Source organism: Eretmochelys imbricata, chromosome 4 (assembly GCF_965152235.1).
Source record: "Eretmochelys imbricata isolate rEreImb1 chromosome 4, rEreImb1.hap1, whole genome shotgun sequence".
Taxonomy (NCBI): domain Eukaryota; kingdom Metazoa; phylum Chordata; order Testudines; family Cheloniidae; genus Eretmochelys; species Eretmochelys imbricata.
Window position 1 is genome coordinate 59,283,071 of NC_135575.1, and position 15,876 is coordinate 59,298,946.

The 15,876-nt window shown below is 43.2% G+C and overlaps 1 protein-coding gene across 3 annotated transcripts in view; it reads left to right on the top strand.

Moving 5' to 3' along the window:
- The window catches only part of ARHGAP10 (Rho GTPase activating protein 10), a 255,985-nt gene that overhangs the window by 85,995 nt on the left and 154,114 nt on the right, over window positions 1-15,876 (top strand). For 2 of the 3 annotated variants that reach the window (XR_013345940.1, XM_077815354.1), the window contains exons 2-3: window positions 6,803-6,898; window positions 6,998-7,059. Coding sequence is in view for 2 of the 3 variants with exons in the window: in XM_077815354.1 (XP_077671480.1) it covers window positions 6,803-6,898; window positions 6,998-7,059 (158 nt within the window). In the remaining variant the exon portion in view is untranslated. Of the gene's footprint in view, window positions 1-6,802; window positions 6,899-6,997; window positions 7,060-8,563; window positions 8,647-15,876 lie in introns of those variants that run through there. The other variant, XM_077815355.1, reaches the window with a different exon arrangement.

Here is a 15,876-nt window from a genome sequence, read left to right on the forward strand (position 1 = left end):
TATTGGGATTGACGGGCTGACTTTGAATTTTTTTAAAACCTTTTCTGTTCTGTGAGAAGTGAGAGGAATTAATATTTGTTTGTGACTATCCTAAGTTTGTCATAAGGTAATTAACAAAAATTGGATTGTATTTGTTGTCTAGGCAATTTCTATTAAATTTGTTGCATTTTAAAGAGTCTTGAGGCAAACACAAAACCTGTGTTTAAGAAATCCAAAAAGAGAAGCAGATCTTACAAGAAGAAAATAAAAATTATTACTTTTAATATGTCCTTGTATGTATGTTGACGTTAAGGGTGTATGTCAATTGTGAAGCCTTGGGTGTCTTGAAGAAGGAGTAAGAAGAGTTCGAGTTTTGTATTATTGTTGTAGGCAGAGAAACAGAAGTGTGGTTGCTGAGCTACCACAGCTGGTATGTGGTGCCCTTTCAGCATCTGAGGAAAATGTTATTAAGGTAGAACAACACAACCTTAACTAACATTAAACGAAGGTGGTTGTTTTTTGATGTGTGAATTGCCTTATGTTTTAAAGAACCTGCATAAATTGGTGATGTAAAATAAAAAGCAGGTAATACAATTCCTTGCAAAGAATAATGATGTAGTGAACCACTAGAGATTATAGTTTGTTTTTGACTATGAAAACTTAGATTTAATGTGGCTTTTGCAACTTGGTGTGAATGTGCTGTCATGTATAGAAGACCTAGGACATTACCTAGCAGAGAACATTGTCATTACTTAACACAGCACTTCAGATTGGTGACACTGAAGTCCCTGTCGACATTAGAGTAAATGGAGCCATTGGAATCTGGTGTCGTATGTAGACAGGTCACTGCCTAGAAAGCAGTGTTGTCATAGTGTTAATGGGGTGCTTCCAAACTGGCACAGCTTAAATCAGTTATCAGATAGAACAGTATTTTCTAGAACAGTAAACTGGAAAAATATAGGCGTTATGTGTGAAAATTTTAGGTATACTGTAACCTACACCAGAAGCTTAGTGTAGAATCTCCATTTGTACACTTCACAAAACTATTTAAAAAAAAAAAAAGTGAGACATCAGGGACCTAATTTCAGAAACATCTGTCTCTTTTCCCCCAGTATTTTAGAATACATTATTTCTATACGAGTTCCAGCTACACAGAAAATGAAAAGCTGTCCAGTGGTCGATTTTGTTAGGTTGCTTTAATTTTTTCCCGTAGTAAAACATTTAGCAGATATTCCCATTCTTTCCCTGCTTACACACAATTCTCTGATGCAAGCTTAACTCTGATTTTTGCCGGCAATCTATCATAATTAAAACTGTCTTGGTCCTAATACTGATATTTTGATATTTGACACCTCTCACCAAACGGTTTTAAACAGTGATGTCTAGAGACGTTGCTTGTTTTTTCCTGTTTTCCCATTAGATGGTAGCAGTGACTTTCAGCAACATACAACTCTCTTCCTGGTCTCTGCATGTTTCCTCCTGTCATCATCATGCTATACTGCTGGGAAAATTATAATGAGTAAAGTCTTTGCATTCTACCTTCATGAATTCCTGGTGCATTCTTAACGGGACCAGAACTTGCAATTTGCTCAGTGACCTCATTTCCCTTTGGCCTTCAAGACAATATTGAAAGATTTGAGGCACTTTGTAGGATTAGTCCCATGCAGGGGCGGCAGGTTTGTATAATTTCTGGTTGTGCTCAGAATGGGTCCAAGTCCTGCCCCACTCCTCCACACCCGCCTTTTATTTTTTAAAATAATGTAAAAATGGACTGGAAACAATAAGCATTTAACAGTTTCCCTATATTGCACAATGTGGGGGTGTGTGGGGGGATGAGGGCTCTGGGGTGGGGCTGGGGATGAGGGGTTTGGGGTATGGGAGGGGGCTCAGGGGTATGAGAGAGGGTTGGGGTGTGGGGCCAGGGATGAGGGGTTCATGGTGTAGGAGGGGGCTCAGTGCTGGGGCAGAGGGTTGGGGATGAGGGCTCTGGCTGGGGGTGCGGGCTCTGGGGTGGGGTTGGGGATGAGGAGTTTGGGGCACAGGCAGGCTGCCCTGGGGCTGGGGCCAGAGAGGAGGACTCCACAGTCGCCCCAGCTCTCTCCCTGCAGGCAGCACACTCATCCAGCACAATCACTGCATGTGCTCCTAGGGCAGGGGTGGGCAAACTTTTTGGCTCTGGGAGCCACATTGGCATTGTGAAACTCCTATGGAGGGCCGGGTGGGGCGGTTGTGCCTCCCCAAATGGCCTAGCCTCCACCCCTTATCTGCCCCCTCCCACTTCCTACCCCCTGACTGCCCCCCTCAGAACTCCCGACCCATCCGACCCCCTGCTCCATGTCCCCTAACCACCCCCCCCCAGGACCCCACCCCCTATCCAACCTCCCTGGCTCCCTGTCCCCTGACTGCCCCGACCCCTATCCACACCCCTGCCCTCAGGCCCCCCCGGGACTCCCATGCCTATCCAACCCCCCCTGTTCCCCGTCCCCTGACCGCCCCCCCCAGAACCTTCGCCCCATCCAACTCCCCCGCTCCCCACCCCCTTACCATGCTGCTCAGAGCGGCAGGAGCTCGCAGCCCCACCATCTCGCTGGAGCCAGCTATGCCGCCTGCGCTGCCCAGCAGGAGCGGCGTGCTGAGGCTGGGGTGGGGGCCGGGGGCTAGCCTCCCTGGCCAGGAGCTCAGGGTCCGGGCAGGACGGTCCCGTGGGCTGTAGTTTGACCACCTCTGTCCTAGGGGCTGGGCCCCCTCTCAGATCCAGGAAGCCCCTTTGCTTCCCTTGTGGTGGGTGCCGGGGGAGGGAGGGAAAGGGCTGCCATCACATGTGCGCCGCCTCCTCCTTCCTCAGGTGGCGGTGCCTCTCCCTTTTGTAACTGGCAGCAGCCAGCGAGGGAGCTCAGCATGGAGCGGCAGGGCAGCTGTCAAGGGCACAGGCAGGGATGCTCCAGGGGAGGCGCTTGGAGCTGGCAGGTGGGGCTGGGCTACGTTCCGGGGGAGGTGCATGGGGCGGCAGGCGGGGCCAGGGGAGAGACCCGGCCCCGAACATTGGTGGAGCTGGACTCCCGTGCCCTGAATTTGCTGGAGCAAGGGCATCACGGGCCCATATAACTCACAGCCCCTGGTCCCATGCGGTTGTGAAATACTCTGGTTGGGTCCTTTGAGGCACAGATGCTATAAACCCAAGATACTGCTTCTTATTTGAAGTTATAGCAGTAGAATGTTTCCATATAAAGGAAGCTTGTTTTATGAAACAGAACTGAGATGTATTTCTCTACCAAATCATAAAATATCTGGGTATTAACAACTAGGGATATACGGGATATATGCAGATTGGCAAAGTGCTTTTCCTAGCACAGGATGCAAGGAAATGTATATCTGAGAGTTAGTGTCTATGAAGCTTGTAACTTATGGTTTAAATACTGCATGTTGTTGTTTAATAACACAGTACTATATGTGTGTATGGGGGTGGATTGCCACTTTTTGTTTCTGGAGTCACCATATATTTTTATAGAGTTCTATAGTATTTGTGGTAATTACATCAACAACTTTGTTTTTCCTGATTTTAGAAGGGTGAACTGATTGCCTAATGATTTCCAGACAGGATTAAAATGTTTTGCCCCTTCAAGCCTCAAATAAATCCTGCACTGAGCTGACCCTGATCATGGTCTTCAGGTTTTCCCCATGCTGAGCTGACTACATTCAGTGTCCTGAGTCCAGTGCCTTGGGAATAGCTCTCCATACCCATGTCTATAACTGAGTGCTCAAGCCTGTCACCTAGCCTCAGACCTCTCTGGGAGGTGAGAGGGGCAAAGTTTCCATTTTGTTTCCAGGGAACAACTATCCCCAGTGACTGTCTCCTATCACAGAAACAAAATCCAAGTATGTTAGGAAAAGATTTATTTGGCATAGGAAAGAAAAATATAAATGAATTTTAACATAAATTAACAGAATAAAATGAGACAGTGCTGGATTCTAGGCAAACCTTCTTGAGATGGGGTAAATCTTGTGGTGACAGTCTATTGACTAAATAGAATTAAAAGCCTTATGTCAGGAATGCTTGTTTGCTTTGTCTCCTGCAGCCTGTTGAATCATTTAATTCAAACATCCTTTCTGTAGATCAGAATCTCTCTCTCTCTAGTTGTCACCCCCCTTCTGGAAATAATGATTGGTTCTTTCCCAGTTATGTCCTTGTCTTCCCCTCTCCTTCCCCCCAATTCCATGGCTTGTGCAGAGGTTTACACATTATTAGATCACTTTGTGGTGATTAATCACTGTGCCCAGCAACGGGGACTACAAATAACCAATCTGTACTGTGATTGTTTTGTTCACGCTGCACTTTTTCCCTCTGTCAGTCTTTAAAGGATTTAGCACCCCTAATATAAAGTTTGGGAGATAGAGGTTACCATAGGGCATGCCTGTCCTGTAAACTCTCTCCCCCATCCCCCGCCCAGCTGGCTGAGCATGGTGCTGCAGGGGCTTCTTGCCTCACTTTCTCCTCACCTGGGTTTTCTTACTTTCCCAGGGATTCACATGTCTCAGACCTCTGACTGGATAACTGAGTTCAATTCCCTTCTTGGATAACAAAAGTCCAAACAACCAAAAGTTCTTCTGCTCCTCTTGGGCTCTTCTTTAGCCCACCCTCTAGGCTCAGTTCCTAGTCCCTTCTGGATTACCTTTAAGTCTCTCTGGCACTGGGATAGAGCCCTGACTCTTAGTCTTCTTCCCTAGAGTCCCCTCAGAGTCTGTCCCTTTTGGGCTACCTTTCTATCTTTTCCACTCTGGGATAGTCCACTGATTTCCAGGTTACTTTCCAGGGGTCCTCCAGACACTACTTCAGGGCCTTCCACAGGAGCCCAACTTGCTCTCTTGGTTCCTCCTCCAAACTGATTTCTCAGCTCTTTTATGAGGTCAAGGTGTTTCGGGTTGTCACCTGACCCCAGTTAATCCAGCCTCCTAAAACTGGGAGACATGTAATTATGATACAAGTGGAGCTGACTAGCCCAGGCCTCCTGGCCCTTAAAGGGGCAGGCAGCCCTGTCACAGAGATTTTGTTATCTCTTCAGTCTGTCCTTGTAAAGATGATGGGCACAAATCCCATGCTTACTCATACTCAACCTATAATCCAACCTACTCCATGGCAGAATGCTCCAGTGGGACTCTGTCTGCAGCTCTAGAGCCCTTCTTAGAGGGACTCGACAGAGCACAGGGGGCAGTGCAAAAAACTTAACGTAGCCTTTGGTTTTATTAACCTTTGAGGACTTGCCCTTAGTGATGGGATGATATGCATTCTTTTTCCCAGTCTTGGTATTTGAAGTCTTCAGCATCTGGGCCAAAGGGCAAAGAGAAGGAGCTGTAGAGAAGGCATCACTACATGGCTGGTTCCCATCACCCGTAGCTCAACAATACTAAATTATTTTTATACCCTTGTTCCATTAATTCAATGCAACATCGTGACTCCTACTTTCAGTTCTAGTTTTCTGGATCAGACAAATAGTGAGGTGGACTTTATTCTCAATTTGTAAATCGTGCCATATTTTGTCCCAAGCTGCTTGTGACAAAGAAGCATCTGAACTTATGTTGTCCACGCTTTCTACATTACATGCACCCCTGCAGCTAACAGGTTGCATTTTAATTTGAAAATGCCTTCCCCTTTCCCAAGGTGTGGGAGTATTCGTGATGTCAGTCTGTGCCTGCCACCCCCTTCCCCGCCCCCGAGTCTTGATGTTGAAGGGAGAATGCATAGTTGTAGCACCATTCATGGGAGAAAAACCCAGCACTGTGGGATCAACTAGAATGGTTCTGTCACACAAACTGGGTGGGGAGTGGAAGAGAAGTGTAAGGTGGAGGGGAGAATAGGAATCTGGTGAGAGATGTGAGAGGAAGGGAATGTAAGAGGAAAGGGATCTGAAAATATGTGGCTTTTGTGTCTGTGTCCTGCTAGGGTGAATAGGAATTGGATAGTATCCCTTTAATTAGTTGGCACCACACAGTGCAATGTAGCATTTCGAGTCCGATATGTCCTTATCTATGAAATTGGGAAAAACATACAGCATACTGGAAACAGTATCTGCTAAAAGGGTGTGTAAACAGTTTGTGTTGTTTCAGCTCCAGCTAACCCAGAGAATAAAATGTTTACACAGTGTGTTTTATAATAGTTACTCCTAGTCCTTCTGAATTGCATTAGATAGCTAAAAGATTAACTAAATATATCAAATTGCTCTTAATATTGGCCAAGTATGAAGATGTAAGGAGAATCTTTACTGCAAGTTAAGAGCATATGGGGACTTTCATCCTTTTCTCCACTGAGACCTGCCTTTTAGGGTCAATGACATTCCAAACTCTCTCATGTACTGTAATCAGACATTACAGGAGACAAGTGTATGTTTTGATGTCAACTTCAATATTATAAATCTTCATAATAGTTTATAACATTGTGATATTGTAACTGAGAGCAGAATTTTGGCTAGTTAATATATCTGGTAGCTTCTTGAAGGAAGGAAGTAGTCTGCCCAAAGCAAGAGCAGTTTTGTGCCAATAGTAGTCAAATACTATCACTAAAAGCAGCAGTGAGAAACTGGCTAGGGAAGTCGGAATTATTTCTGTACAAAATATTAGCAGTGCAATGCATTTGTCTTTTTAAATGGAATTTAAGAATTGCATAGCTGTGGAACTTCAGTATAGGACAAGAAATTGCTGAAGTCTATTGAAAGATATAAAAAATTACACATTTCCCGAATATCAAATTCACATGACTTTCAAGTTGCTAAAGGCTTTTGTTTGAATTAAAGACAAATATAGTTTTAAATCCTTGTTGTTTGCCTTGCAGACCTTTCAGCAGCCCAAAGAAAGTTTGCCCACTCTCTGAGGGATTTTAAATTTGAATTCATTGGTGATGCAGAGACGGATGATGAAAGATGTATAGGTATGTAAGAGCTCTGTGTGCGCGCACGTGCGTGTGCATTACTGGTTTTGTTATGCACTCCTATTCCATTATTTCCTTTTTTCTTTTTTGGTGTTACAGATGCATCCCTGCATGAGTTCTCAAATTTCTTAAAAAATCTGGAAGAGCAAAGAGAAATCTTGGTGAGTTGCAACTTACTGTAAACAAATTGTTAAAAGGATTAAGATAAGAGCAAATTAGCATTGTTTGCCACTGTATTAATCAGCAAAGTGTTAGCATCAGTGATTTATTATTGTGCAATCTCTTTTTCACTAATCTGGATTTACAGGTTGCAGTTTCTTCTCACGAAAGGAAACGGCTTTGATAATGAAGACAATGACAAGGAACTGGCCCAGAATTGTAGTAACAGATTAAATGCAAAAACATACACTTATGTAACATTGTTTGCATATTATACTAAAAAACAAAAAATGCAAAATTTGTGAGACCACCTGTAACAACGCCATGGTTGGGTGATCATCAGGGATTGAACCCAGGACCACTATAGCTCCAAAACACAAACCTTAGCCATTTTGCTCAAAGCCTGCCAAATGCTCTATATTCAGCACTGAAACAAGTTCAGCAGTTCAGTTCTCTCCTGCCTGTGTCTCCAGTTTTAATGTCCCTATTTTGTTTCTGGCAATAGCATGTCCAGGGGCAGTCATGGTTTCTCAGGGTGGAAAAATGTGAGGCTCTGCCATTCTGTCCCAGCTTGGAGCCAGGTCTTCTGGCAGAGTTAGGGTCAGTGGGCAGTGAGCAGGCAGTTCTTCCTCTGAATTGCCTAGGGACGCTGCATTATGTATTGAACATGTGTTATGGCAGAGGGATTGCCTGACACGGAGATGCTAAATTGGAGGGCCCATGATAAAAAAAAAAGCCTCTATACTCTGCTGTTCCTTGTGCACAGACAGGATGAGAACAAAAGGAAGAAGGCATGGCACTGCCTAAAGAAAAGGATAAATTAAAAACAAGTGTGAAAAAGCAGAGAAGAAAGGGAGTTTAATAACCAGATTTGTTCCATGATCGGAGGCAGAACTTTTGGTGGGTAGAAGTGAGGGGCATAGCTTGGTCTTTGCCTTCAGTTGATGAACTTGTTCCATTATAGTTGTGCTGTGCAGCAAGATGTTGGGATTGGCTTTCAGTACATCTTTAAGGAAAATTACACTCTTGGCTGTATAATCTCTGGACACTGCAGTTGTGCAATGGCTATGGTGTTACTTCCTCTTTTCATATGCAGCCCGTTTGCAGGTAAGGAGGTTATTTGACACTATACATGTACTGTATGCTGATTGCCTTATAGAAAACACTAACGGGAATGGAAAAGATCATGTAATGCATGTGTTCAGACAGTGAAAGATCTGATGACAAAGTTCCTCGTGGAGCTAATATTTAATTCCAAATGGAGATTGAATACTTTTCCTGAGATGTGGTTTCTTATATCAGTACTTATATACTCTAGCACAGTGCGCATCAGTTCTTCTGTTTAGGTAGCCTCCTTGCTTACCAAGTAAGCTTATTGGCATGGTTTTTGACTATGCAGGTTGTTGACTTGCATCTCTTCCGTTTAATACAATAGATGAATGATTAAAATGGAGGCTTTGTACTGCTAATTTTTTCCCCCATCTCGTGTGTGGGGTAGGATGATTGAGAGATCTAGGATGACCTGTCAACTACCTGTATACATGGGAGTATGACACGCCAAGACAAGAGCTGAACAGCATATGAATCTGGTAAGAACAGGGGACTCCACCACAGTGGAATTAATGCTGATTTTGTCTCACAGGACTTACTTTGAGATTTTATGCTCACTAATTTTTAACAGTGCTTAAATGCTACCGTAAAAGGGGCTTTAGAAAAACATAAGATATTATAGATTCCACTTTAAATGCCTGGCTTTTCTGCTCATAGATTTTGATTTTAAGGTTCAGTACTTATTAGTAATTGCCCCCATTAAATAAATGGTGATGATAGTTAATGGTAACTGGTAAGATTTCACTGTTACTTGTTTTATGCAAGGAATATGGTGTTTTTAAAAGATTAATTTAACTCAAGGTAGTCTGTAGTGGAGTGGTAGGGTAGTGGTGTGAGGGCTTCGGCTGGGGGGGTGTGGGCTCTGGGGTGGGGCTGGGGATGAGGGGTTTGGGGTGCAGAAGGGTGCTCCGAGTTGGGATCAAGGGGTTCAGAGGGTGGGAGGGGGATCAGGGCTGGGGCAGGGGGTTGGGGCGTGGGGAGAGGCTCAGGGCTGCAGGCTCCAGGTGGTGCTTACCTCAAGTGGTTCCCGGAAGCAGCGGCACGTTTCTTTCCCGGCTCCTACACGGAGGCACGACGAGGAGCTCTGCACGCTGCCCCATCCGAAGGCAGAGGGGGCCATTGGAGCAGGGCCACTGAAACGTGTAGAAGCTGGAAGGGGGCCATGCCATGGCTTCCGGGAGCCACGTGGGGTGGCCCCTGACCCTGTGCCCCGGCTGGAGCAGGGCAAGCCCCAGACCCCGCTCCCCCACAGGAGCTTGAGGGCTGTCTTAAAACGGCTGGTGGGCCAGATGCAGCCAGCGGGCCGTAGTTTGCTCACCCCTGCTCTAGCAAATATTTTAGAACTGTATCACCATTATAGTGAGCAAGTGGAAAGAGAACCAAGGGGATTAGTTTCTGAAAACATTAATTTGTATGTTGTTGGGGAGAGATGGACTGCTGATCTGACTCCTTTTCTTTGGCTTCTCAATGAACAGTGTAATCGTGCCAAAGTTACATGGATGTTCTGTTGAAATCAGTGGAATGTTAGGATGCTCTGCACCCACAAAGTTTGGCGCCAGAGCTATAAAGATTTTCAGTTGTGGTGCAATGTTTATGCTACACATTTCAAAGCTTTTCACAAAGGAGTTCCTCCCATAACAGCATCCTCTTATCAGGCTTTTTTTCTTCTTCTTTGCTATCCTGAAAGGCAATGTGGAGGCTTGTGACCGGTAGAGTGGCTGTGACTGTGTTGAGAGAATTGCAGATAAGAAATACAGTTACAGATTAGATATACTGTATGAATTCCTTTTGCTTAATTACTGACACACATGTACACTTAATAGGTTGCTGTTTTTTAAAATTTAATTTTGTGTATTCAGCGAATGCAAAAATGATTTTAATATCCATATGGTAAATGCAGTTATTTCAGACTTTGAATTCCAGACTTGGATTAAACGGTTTTTCAAGTATATTTTACATAGTTTTCAAAGGCATTTGCAACATGTGTAGATGTGAATCTTAATTTTCCATACTGTCCATCACAAGCGTACTCATTTGGTCTGCTACCATGTTGATCTGGCATGGGTTGGATATTTAATAGCTGCAATCAAGCAGTTTTATTTTTGTTTTCAGTTTAAGGACTTGCATTGGTTGCAAAGGTCATGTTTCTAAATACTGAGGGATTTAGAGGTTTATGAAAAGAAAATCCCGAATTAACTCAAGAATTCAGTTGAATTATAGAGTGGCCCACATAAAACAAATTGAACTTTTCCATAACACTGTAACTTAGTGGAATTCCCTGAGGCAAATATGAAGCAGGATACTTTGCCTCTGGAGGCCATTCTGGAAATGTTTGTTATATTAAGGATGAGTGGAATACCAGAAGTCATGTCTAACTGATTCGGCATTACAAAAATATTCTAGTTTAATTAGAGAACTGTAGTCACTCTGAGTCGTCGTCAGCCATTAATGGAAAACTTTCTTTTTAGTTAACTTAAAATTTACTTTAGAATCTTGTTTCCAGTCAACTTACTTTAGGTATGATAGATCCTAACTCTAGGATTGATAGTTAGTTACTATTTCCACTGTAGATCCTATATCTTAGGGAGTTAGAGCTTTAACATTTTTTAAAATTGGCCTGAAATTGAAAATATTTGAAAAATAACAAGGTGTGTAAATTGTGGTGTATTTTCTGCCCATGTTTTGAATTTAATTTATTTTGTCTCTAAGGGTGAGATCCTTACTCTTGTTGTGGCATCCATATGCCACATGAAAGGGCTGGAGTGGTATAAAGGGCTCCCAGAAGCCCTGGTTGTGGCCAGAGGAGGGCTTCCCTTAATGCAGGGTTGCAGACGACAGTCATGAAGTTGTCTTCTAAGGACCTGCACACGGATGCTGGTGATGGGAGATGTGGCTAAGGACTGGCAATGATGTTGCAAACAGGACCAGAGCACACATCTCTGCAGTCTGTAGGGCAGCCAGGGAGGGTGCTGTAATTTAATCAAGCTCTCAGGGTGACTTAAAGCCACCTTGGCCACCCCGTAACCCTTGGCTGCGAGTTCAGTGCTGCACCTCAGAACCTTGTCCGTTCTCTCAATAGTGTATGTACCTTCAAATACATGCATGTAGGAACATAGGTAAGTGTGCATATTTTTGGTTGGGCTGATAGCACCACCTGTAATTAAGGTTGGCTATTGCTTCCCCTTACAACACCTTGTTTTCAGTTGCTTATAACCTTTGCCAAACAGCACAGAAAACTTCAGCCCAAATGATAGTGTGTGTCTGCCTCACACTGAATTTTTTTGGACAATTTCGGCCAAAACTGTTCAGCTGCGTTTGAGACCGAGGCTAGGGGAAAATGTGTTTTGCCAATGTGAAATGTTTGACAACCTTTTCTTTGAGAAGCTCCAGCTTTCCCTTGCCTTCCAGCGGGGACTCAATTTGGTAGTGTGGGGCCTTCATGTCAGGGATGTACTTTTGGAGACTTGGATGGGGGTGATGGGGAGAGGAGAAGCCTGGGTCAAAGAGACTGGGCTAATGAGTCTTTGGGGAGGGGGATGGGACACCGAGATTGGCTGAGGAGCCCAGGGAGGGAGGCTGGGGTGGAGCAGGCAGTGAGTGTGAGGGTGACTGTAGGCCAAAGGGAGGAGACAGACTGATAGGATGAGGACATGGGAGGGGGGAACTGGTTATGGCTGGGCAAAGCTACTGGGATTGAGTGTGTGGTGAAGGTGAGATGGGGAGTCTGGAGGAGGGTAGGTCTGGCTGGCCAAGGAGATAAGGGTTAGGAGAAAAACCCCAGGAGTGGAAACTGGAACTGGGTAGGGGAAGAGAATGGGACTGGGATGATGAGTCAGGGGCAGGAGGAGGTAGGACTGGGGCAGGAGGATGACAAACTCAGCTCCTTTGCATATATGTCTTTAATTACATGATTGTATACTAGTTTTTCCCACAGAACCCTCACCTCATTGAGGATGGATCTGCTCTGGGTATGAATCAGGGCTGTGTAGTGAAGGAGACTTGTCTGTAGAACTCATTTGTTGCAACAGTTAGAAGTTGTGTGGTGAATGAGGCAGGGGATTGCAGGAACAAAGAGGAGGGTCTCATGGTTGAGGAAGTCACTAAAACTAAACTTTTCACATATAGTTCTTAACTGAATATACCTCATTTTCTGGGGGCCAGACTCAATATGGGGTCTGATTTGCAGAAGTGCTAGGCATTCACAGCTGCAAGTGAAGTTAACGGGAGCTGTGCTTTGGTTATACAAACTACTATATAATGCTATGTACTCTGAAAAATCATGTCCTAGTCATCTGAAATTAGTGGATGCTTTTGACCTTAATCTCTCTCTGTCCCAGCCCTCACTCCTTATTGCACAGGGGTGTTGTAAAAATAAATATGTTCTACACTCTGATGCTATAGTAATGAGCACCATAGGAAGGCCTCTGACAAAATTTAATAATTATGTCTTCAGAGCAGGGTTTGAATAGTTTGCAGTGATTAAGGGAGGAGGCATACACTGATCAATGAGGAGAAAACAAAATATTTGAAACCTGCTTGTTAAGTGAGGACCATCCATCCTGTGCCCTGAGTGAGATGGGTCTGGGGGTGGGAGGGATCGTATTTGATGATGTAATTGGAGACTATATCATAATGCATACAAACAAGGGGGCTGAAATAATGCACAATTCTGGCATTATCTCAACTTCTGAGTGCTTGACTTTGCAACTTTAAAGTTGTTTTAACATTTTTTTTGTGTAAAGTATATATGTGCATATGTACAGTTGTGTGTGTATTTGTGTATATATAATATAGAAATGCACAAACCTTAAACACTTTACTCTTCTGTCCCATGCACCACCCCCACTCCCTGGTGAAGTTAGCTTTACTGAGAATCTGATCTCTGCCAATCCCTAGGCCAAGATGTTCGGAAAGTGAATAGTGACTTTGTGGTTGCCCACAATGAGACACCTTAAAGAGTCCAACATTTTCTGAAATCAGGCCCCTTTGGGTGCCTAGCTGTTATACCAATAAAATAAAAGCCAGCAGGATCTTATTAAAGGGGATAAGACAAAATGTCACATTTATTGTGAATACAGAAAGAATCCTAGGAGGCAGTCAGTTATATCTATAACATTTTATTCAGTGTCACATTCGTACACACACACACACACGTTCTGCAGCTGCTGTATAGTTACCAGTCCTGAATGTAGCTTGAGTTTGTGGCTTGGGTTCATAGCTTGTGGCGGCTAACTAGCCAGAAAAGCCGGGCACAAGGAAGATCTGGGTCTCTGTTGGGCATACACCGATGCCCTTCCATGCTGGCAGCAGGAAGTTACCCTTCAAAGTCTTCCATCTCACCCCTCCTTTTTATAGGCTTCAGTTTGAATCCAGAGTCTATGGGTCTTGCTGTGTCAGGCTGCCTCTGGCTTCAGCGTCATTGATCACCTGTCACTTGCAGACATGACTTTCAGCCTAGGACCTGGCTTTGATATTTCTTCAATTGTACTTTTGTTCTTTTCTTTTGAGGGTGGACTCCTCTTACTTTGTCAGGGCTGTTGTCTGCATCTTCAGCCTTGGGTGTTTACACTTTATTTCATAAGGACAGGCTGGGGCTGGAGGTTGATTTCATCATCCATACATACCTCATTCACACTTCTAAACTAAACTAATAAGATTACAGCAGGGTTTTGCAAAAATGAAGGTTGCAGCAAGCTTTTACAAAATGGAGTGAGCATTTTAAAATGGAGTTTGGGACAAGTTAAAATGGAGTTATGAGTTACAGTATGGACAAGTGTAAGGAATGGCAAACAGGGAACAGAAGTTACAATATAGACAAGTATAATGAATGACAAGCAGTGAGCAGAAGTTACAATGTTGAAACAGTGTAAGTTTCAGCGATTTAAGCAGCAATTGGATTGAAAGTGAAACTCAATTAGCCAGTTATTGGGGTAACCGGTTTTATGAATGAATGTTGTTTCTTTCATAAAACTTTGCTTATGAAGTTATATTAATAAAGTGAACAATTAAAAACAATTTAATTGATCAGTTCTACATAGCCCGAGACTTAAATTTACTAAAGAGTTTCAGTCCTAACCTTTAACTGACTGGTTCTGTTTTTCATTTAAAATTAAAACTTGGTATTAGCTGGTTTGCTGGTAGTTAATGGTGTTTTTATTAAGTTCTGTGGAAAAGGAGTAAACTGATAAGAATTGAAATGTTGGATCATAAACACTGCAGCTGTCACTGGCACTTGGATTCCTTGCTTTTCAGTGCAGCCGTTTCATCCCCTGATTAATTTTATACTAAACAGGAGAAATGAGTTCCATAATACTGTCTGACTCAAGTATATTACATTTTTGAGAACAAGGAAAAACTAGTTGCTGACTGAAAGGGCAAACTTCAGAAGATTCTCTATTTCCTAAGATCTAGACCTGTTTTCTGATTCACTTCACTGTCTATTTCTCACATCCTACATGTTCCATTTGGAAACTGATTTTTGGAAGGGATATTTTTCCTCCAACTCTTCCCCTTCCCAGCTGGAAACACTGAATATTTTTGCTTGCAAAGCTAATAGTATCTTAGACTCTTTGAATCCCCATCTTCCCTGATTCCTGTTGCTGTGTAATTGAAAATATTTCTGTTCATAACCAGTTTTGTAGAAGATACTTCTTAAAAAGTGAAAGCTTCCAAAGAAATTGTCCATGGCATTCTTAATACCATTCCATTGAAAATCACCTCCTTCACTTGTCTTCCCTTTTTAGAAGAAGGACTTCATGAAATATTGTTGCATTTTTGTCCTCTCGGCTGATATTAGGTTACTAACTTTGTGAGACCCACAGTCCCTTTGCCAATAAAATGGATGCAAAGTGTTCTTCCAGAGTGAAACACAGAGCGGCATATAAGTCATTGGAGACATCTCTGAGTGTCTTTTGGACCAGATCATAACCTTCCACTGACTAGAAAATAAATTAAAACTGAAATGAGGACCCAAGAACATGCTGCCAGCATTTTTTCTCTATGCCAAGGGTCTTGCTTTTCAGAATGTTAAATGTGCAAAACCTGATCCTGCTTCCATTTTGGCCCATGGGAGTGTGATTGGACCAAAGCATGTAATTCCATGTAGGGTTGATTTAGAAACAGTTCCCCTTATCAAACCGCTTTGGTAGTTTCTTGAACTTTTTAAAAAAAAACATTAGGAGATTGGTTAACTCACTTCAGTTAGGCTGTGATCTCTGATAAAAGGAATGAAATTATATCGTCTCAGGACTGGCTTATGTTTCACTTTGATACAATCCAATAATTTATACTGCTTATTGTCAAATGTTCTAGTGAGCCAGGAAGGGATGTCTGGTCTCTTTTCTCTTGTATATCTTACTTGTAGATTTCTTGTACAAACTTAAAACATCAGAGTATGGAAGAGCAGGGAGCTGCTTGTTAAATGTCCTCTAGTCTAAAGAACCCAGTTTTAATAGACCCACTCCTGGTTCATATTCCCAGTGTGTGGCAGGTAGAAATTCAAAACTAAAGAGCTCTAGAGATGTCTGTGGAGTAGGGAGCATTAGCCAGAGGTTTTTGCAAGGGGACATGGCAGAGTACAGGTTTTAAATGGCAGTGTCGAGCAAGCACTAGTGCTCCAGTTTCAACATAAAAATATCACAGCTGAAAGATGGCTAATTAGAGAGAGAGTCTACCACACTTATGGTACATAGAAGGGGCATTGGGCATAT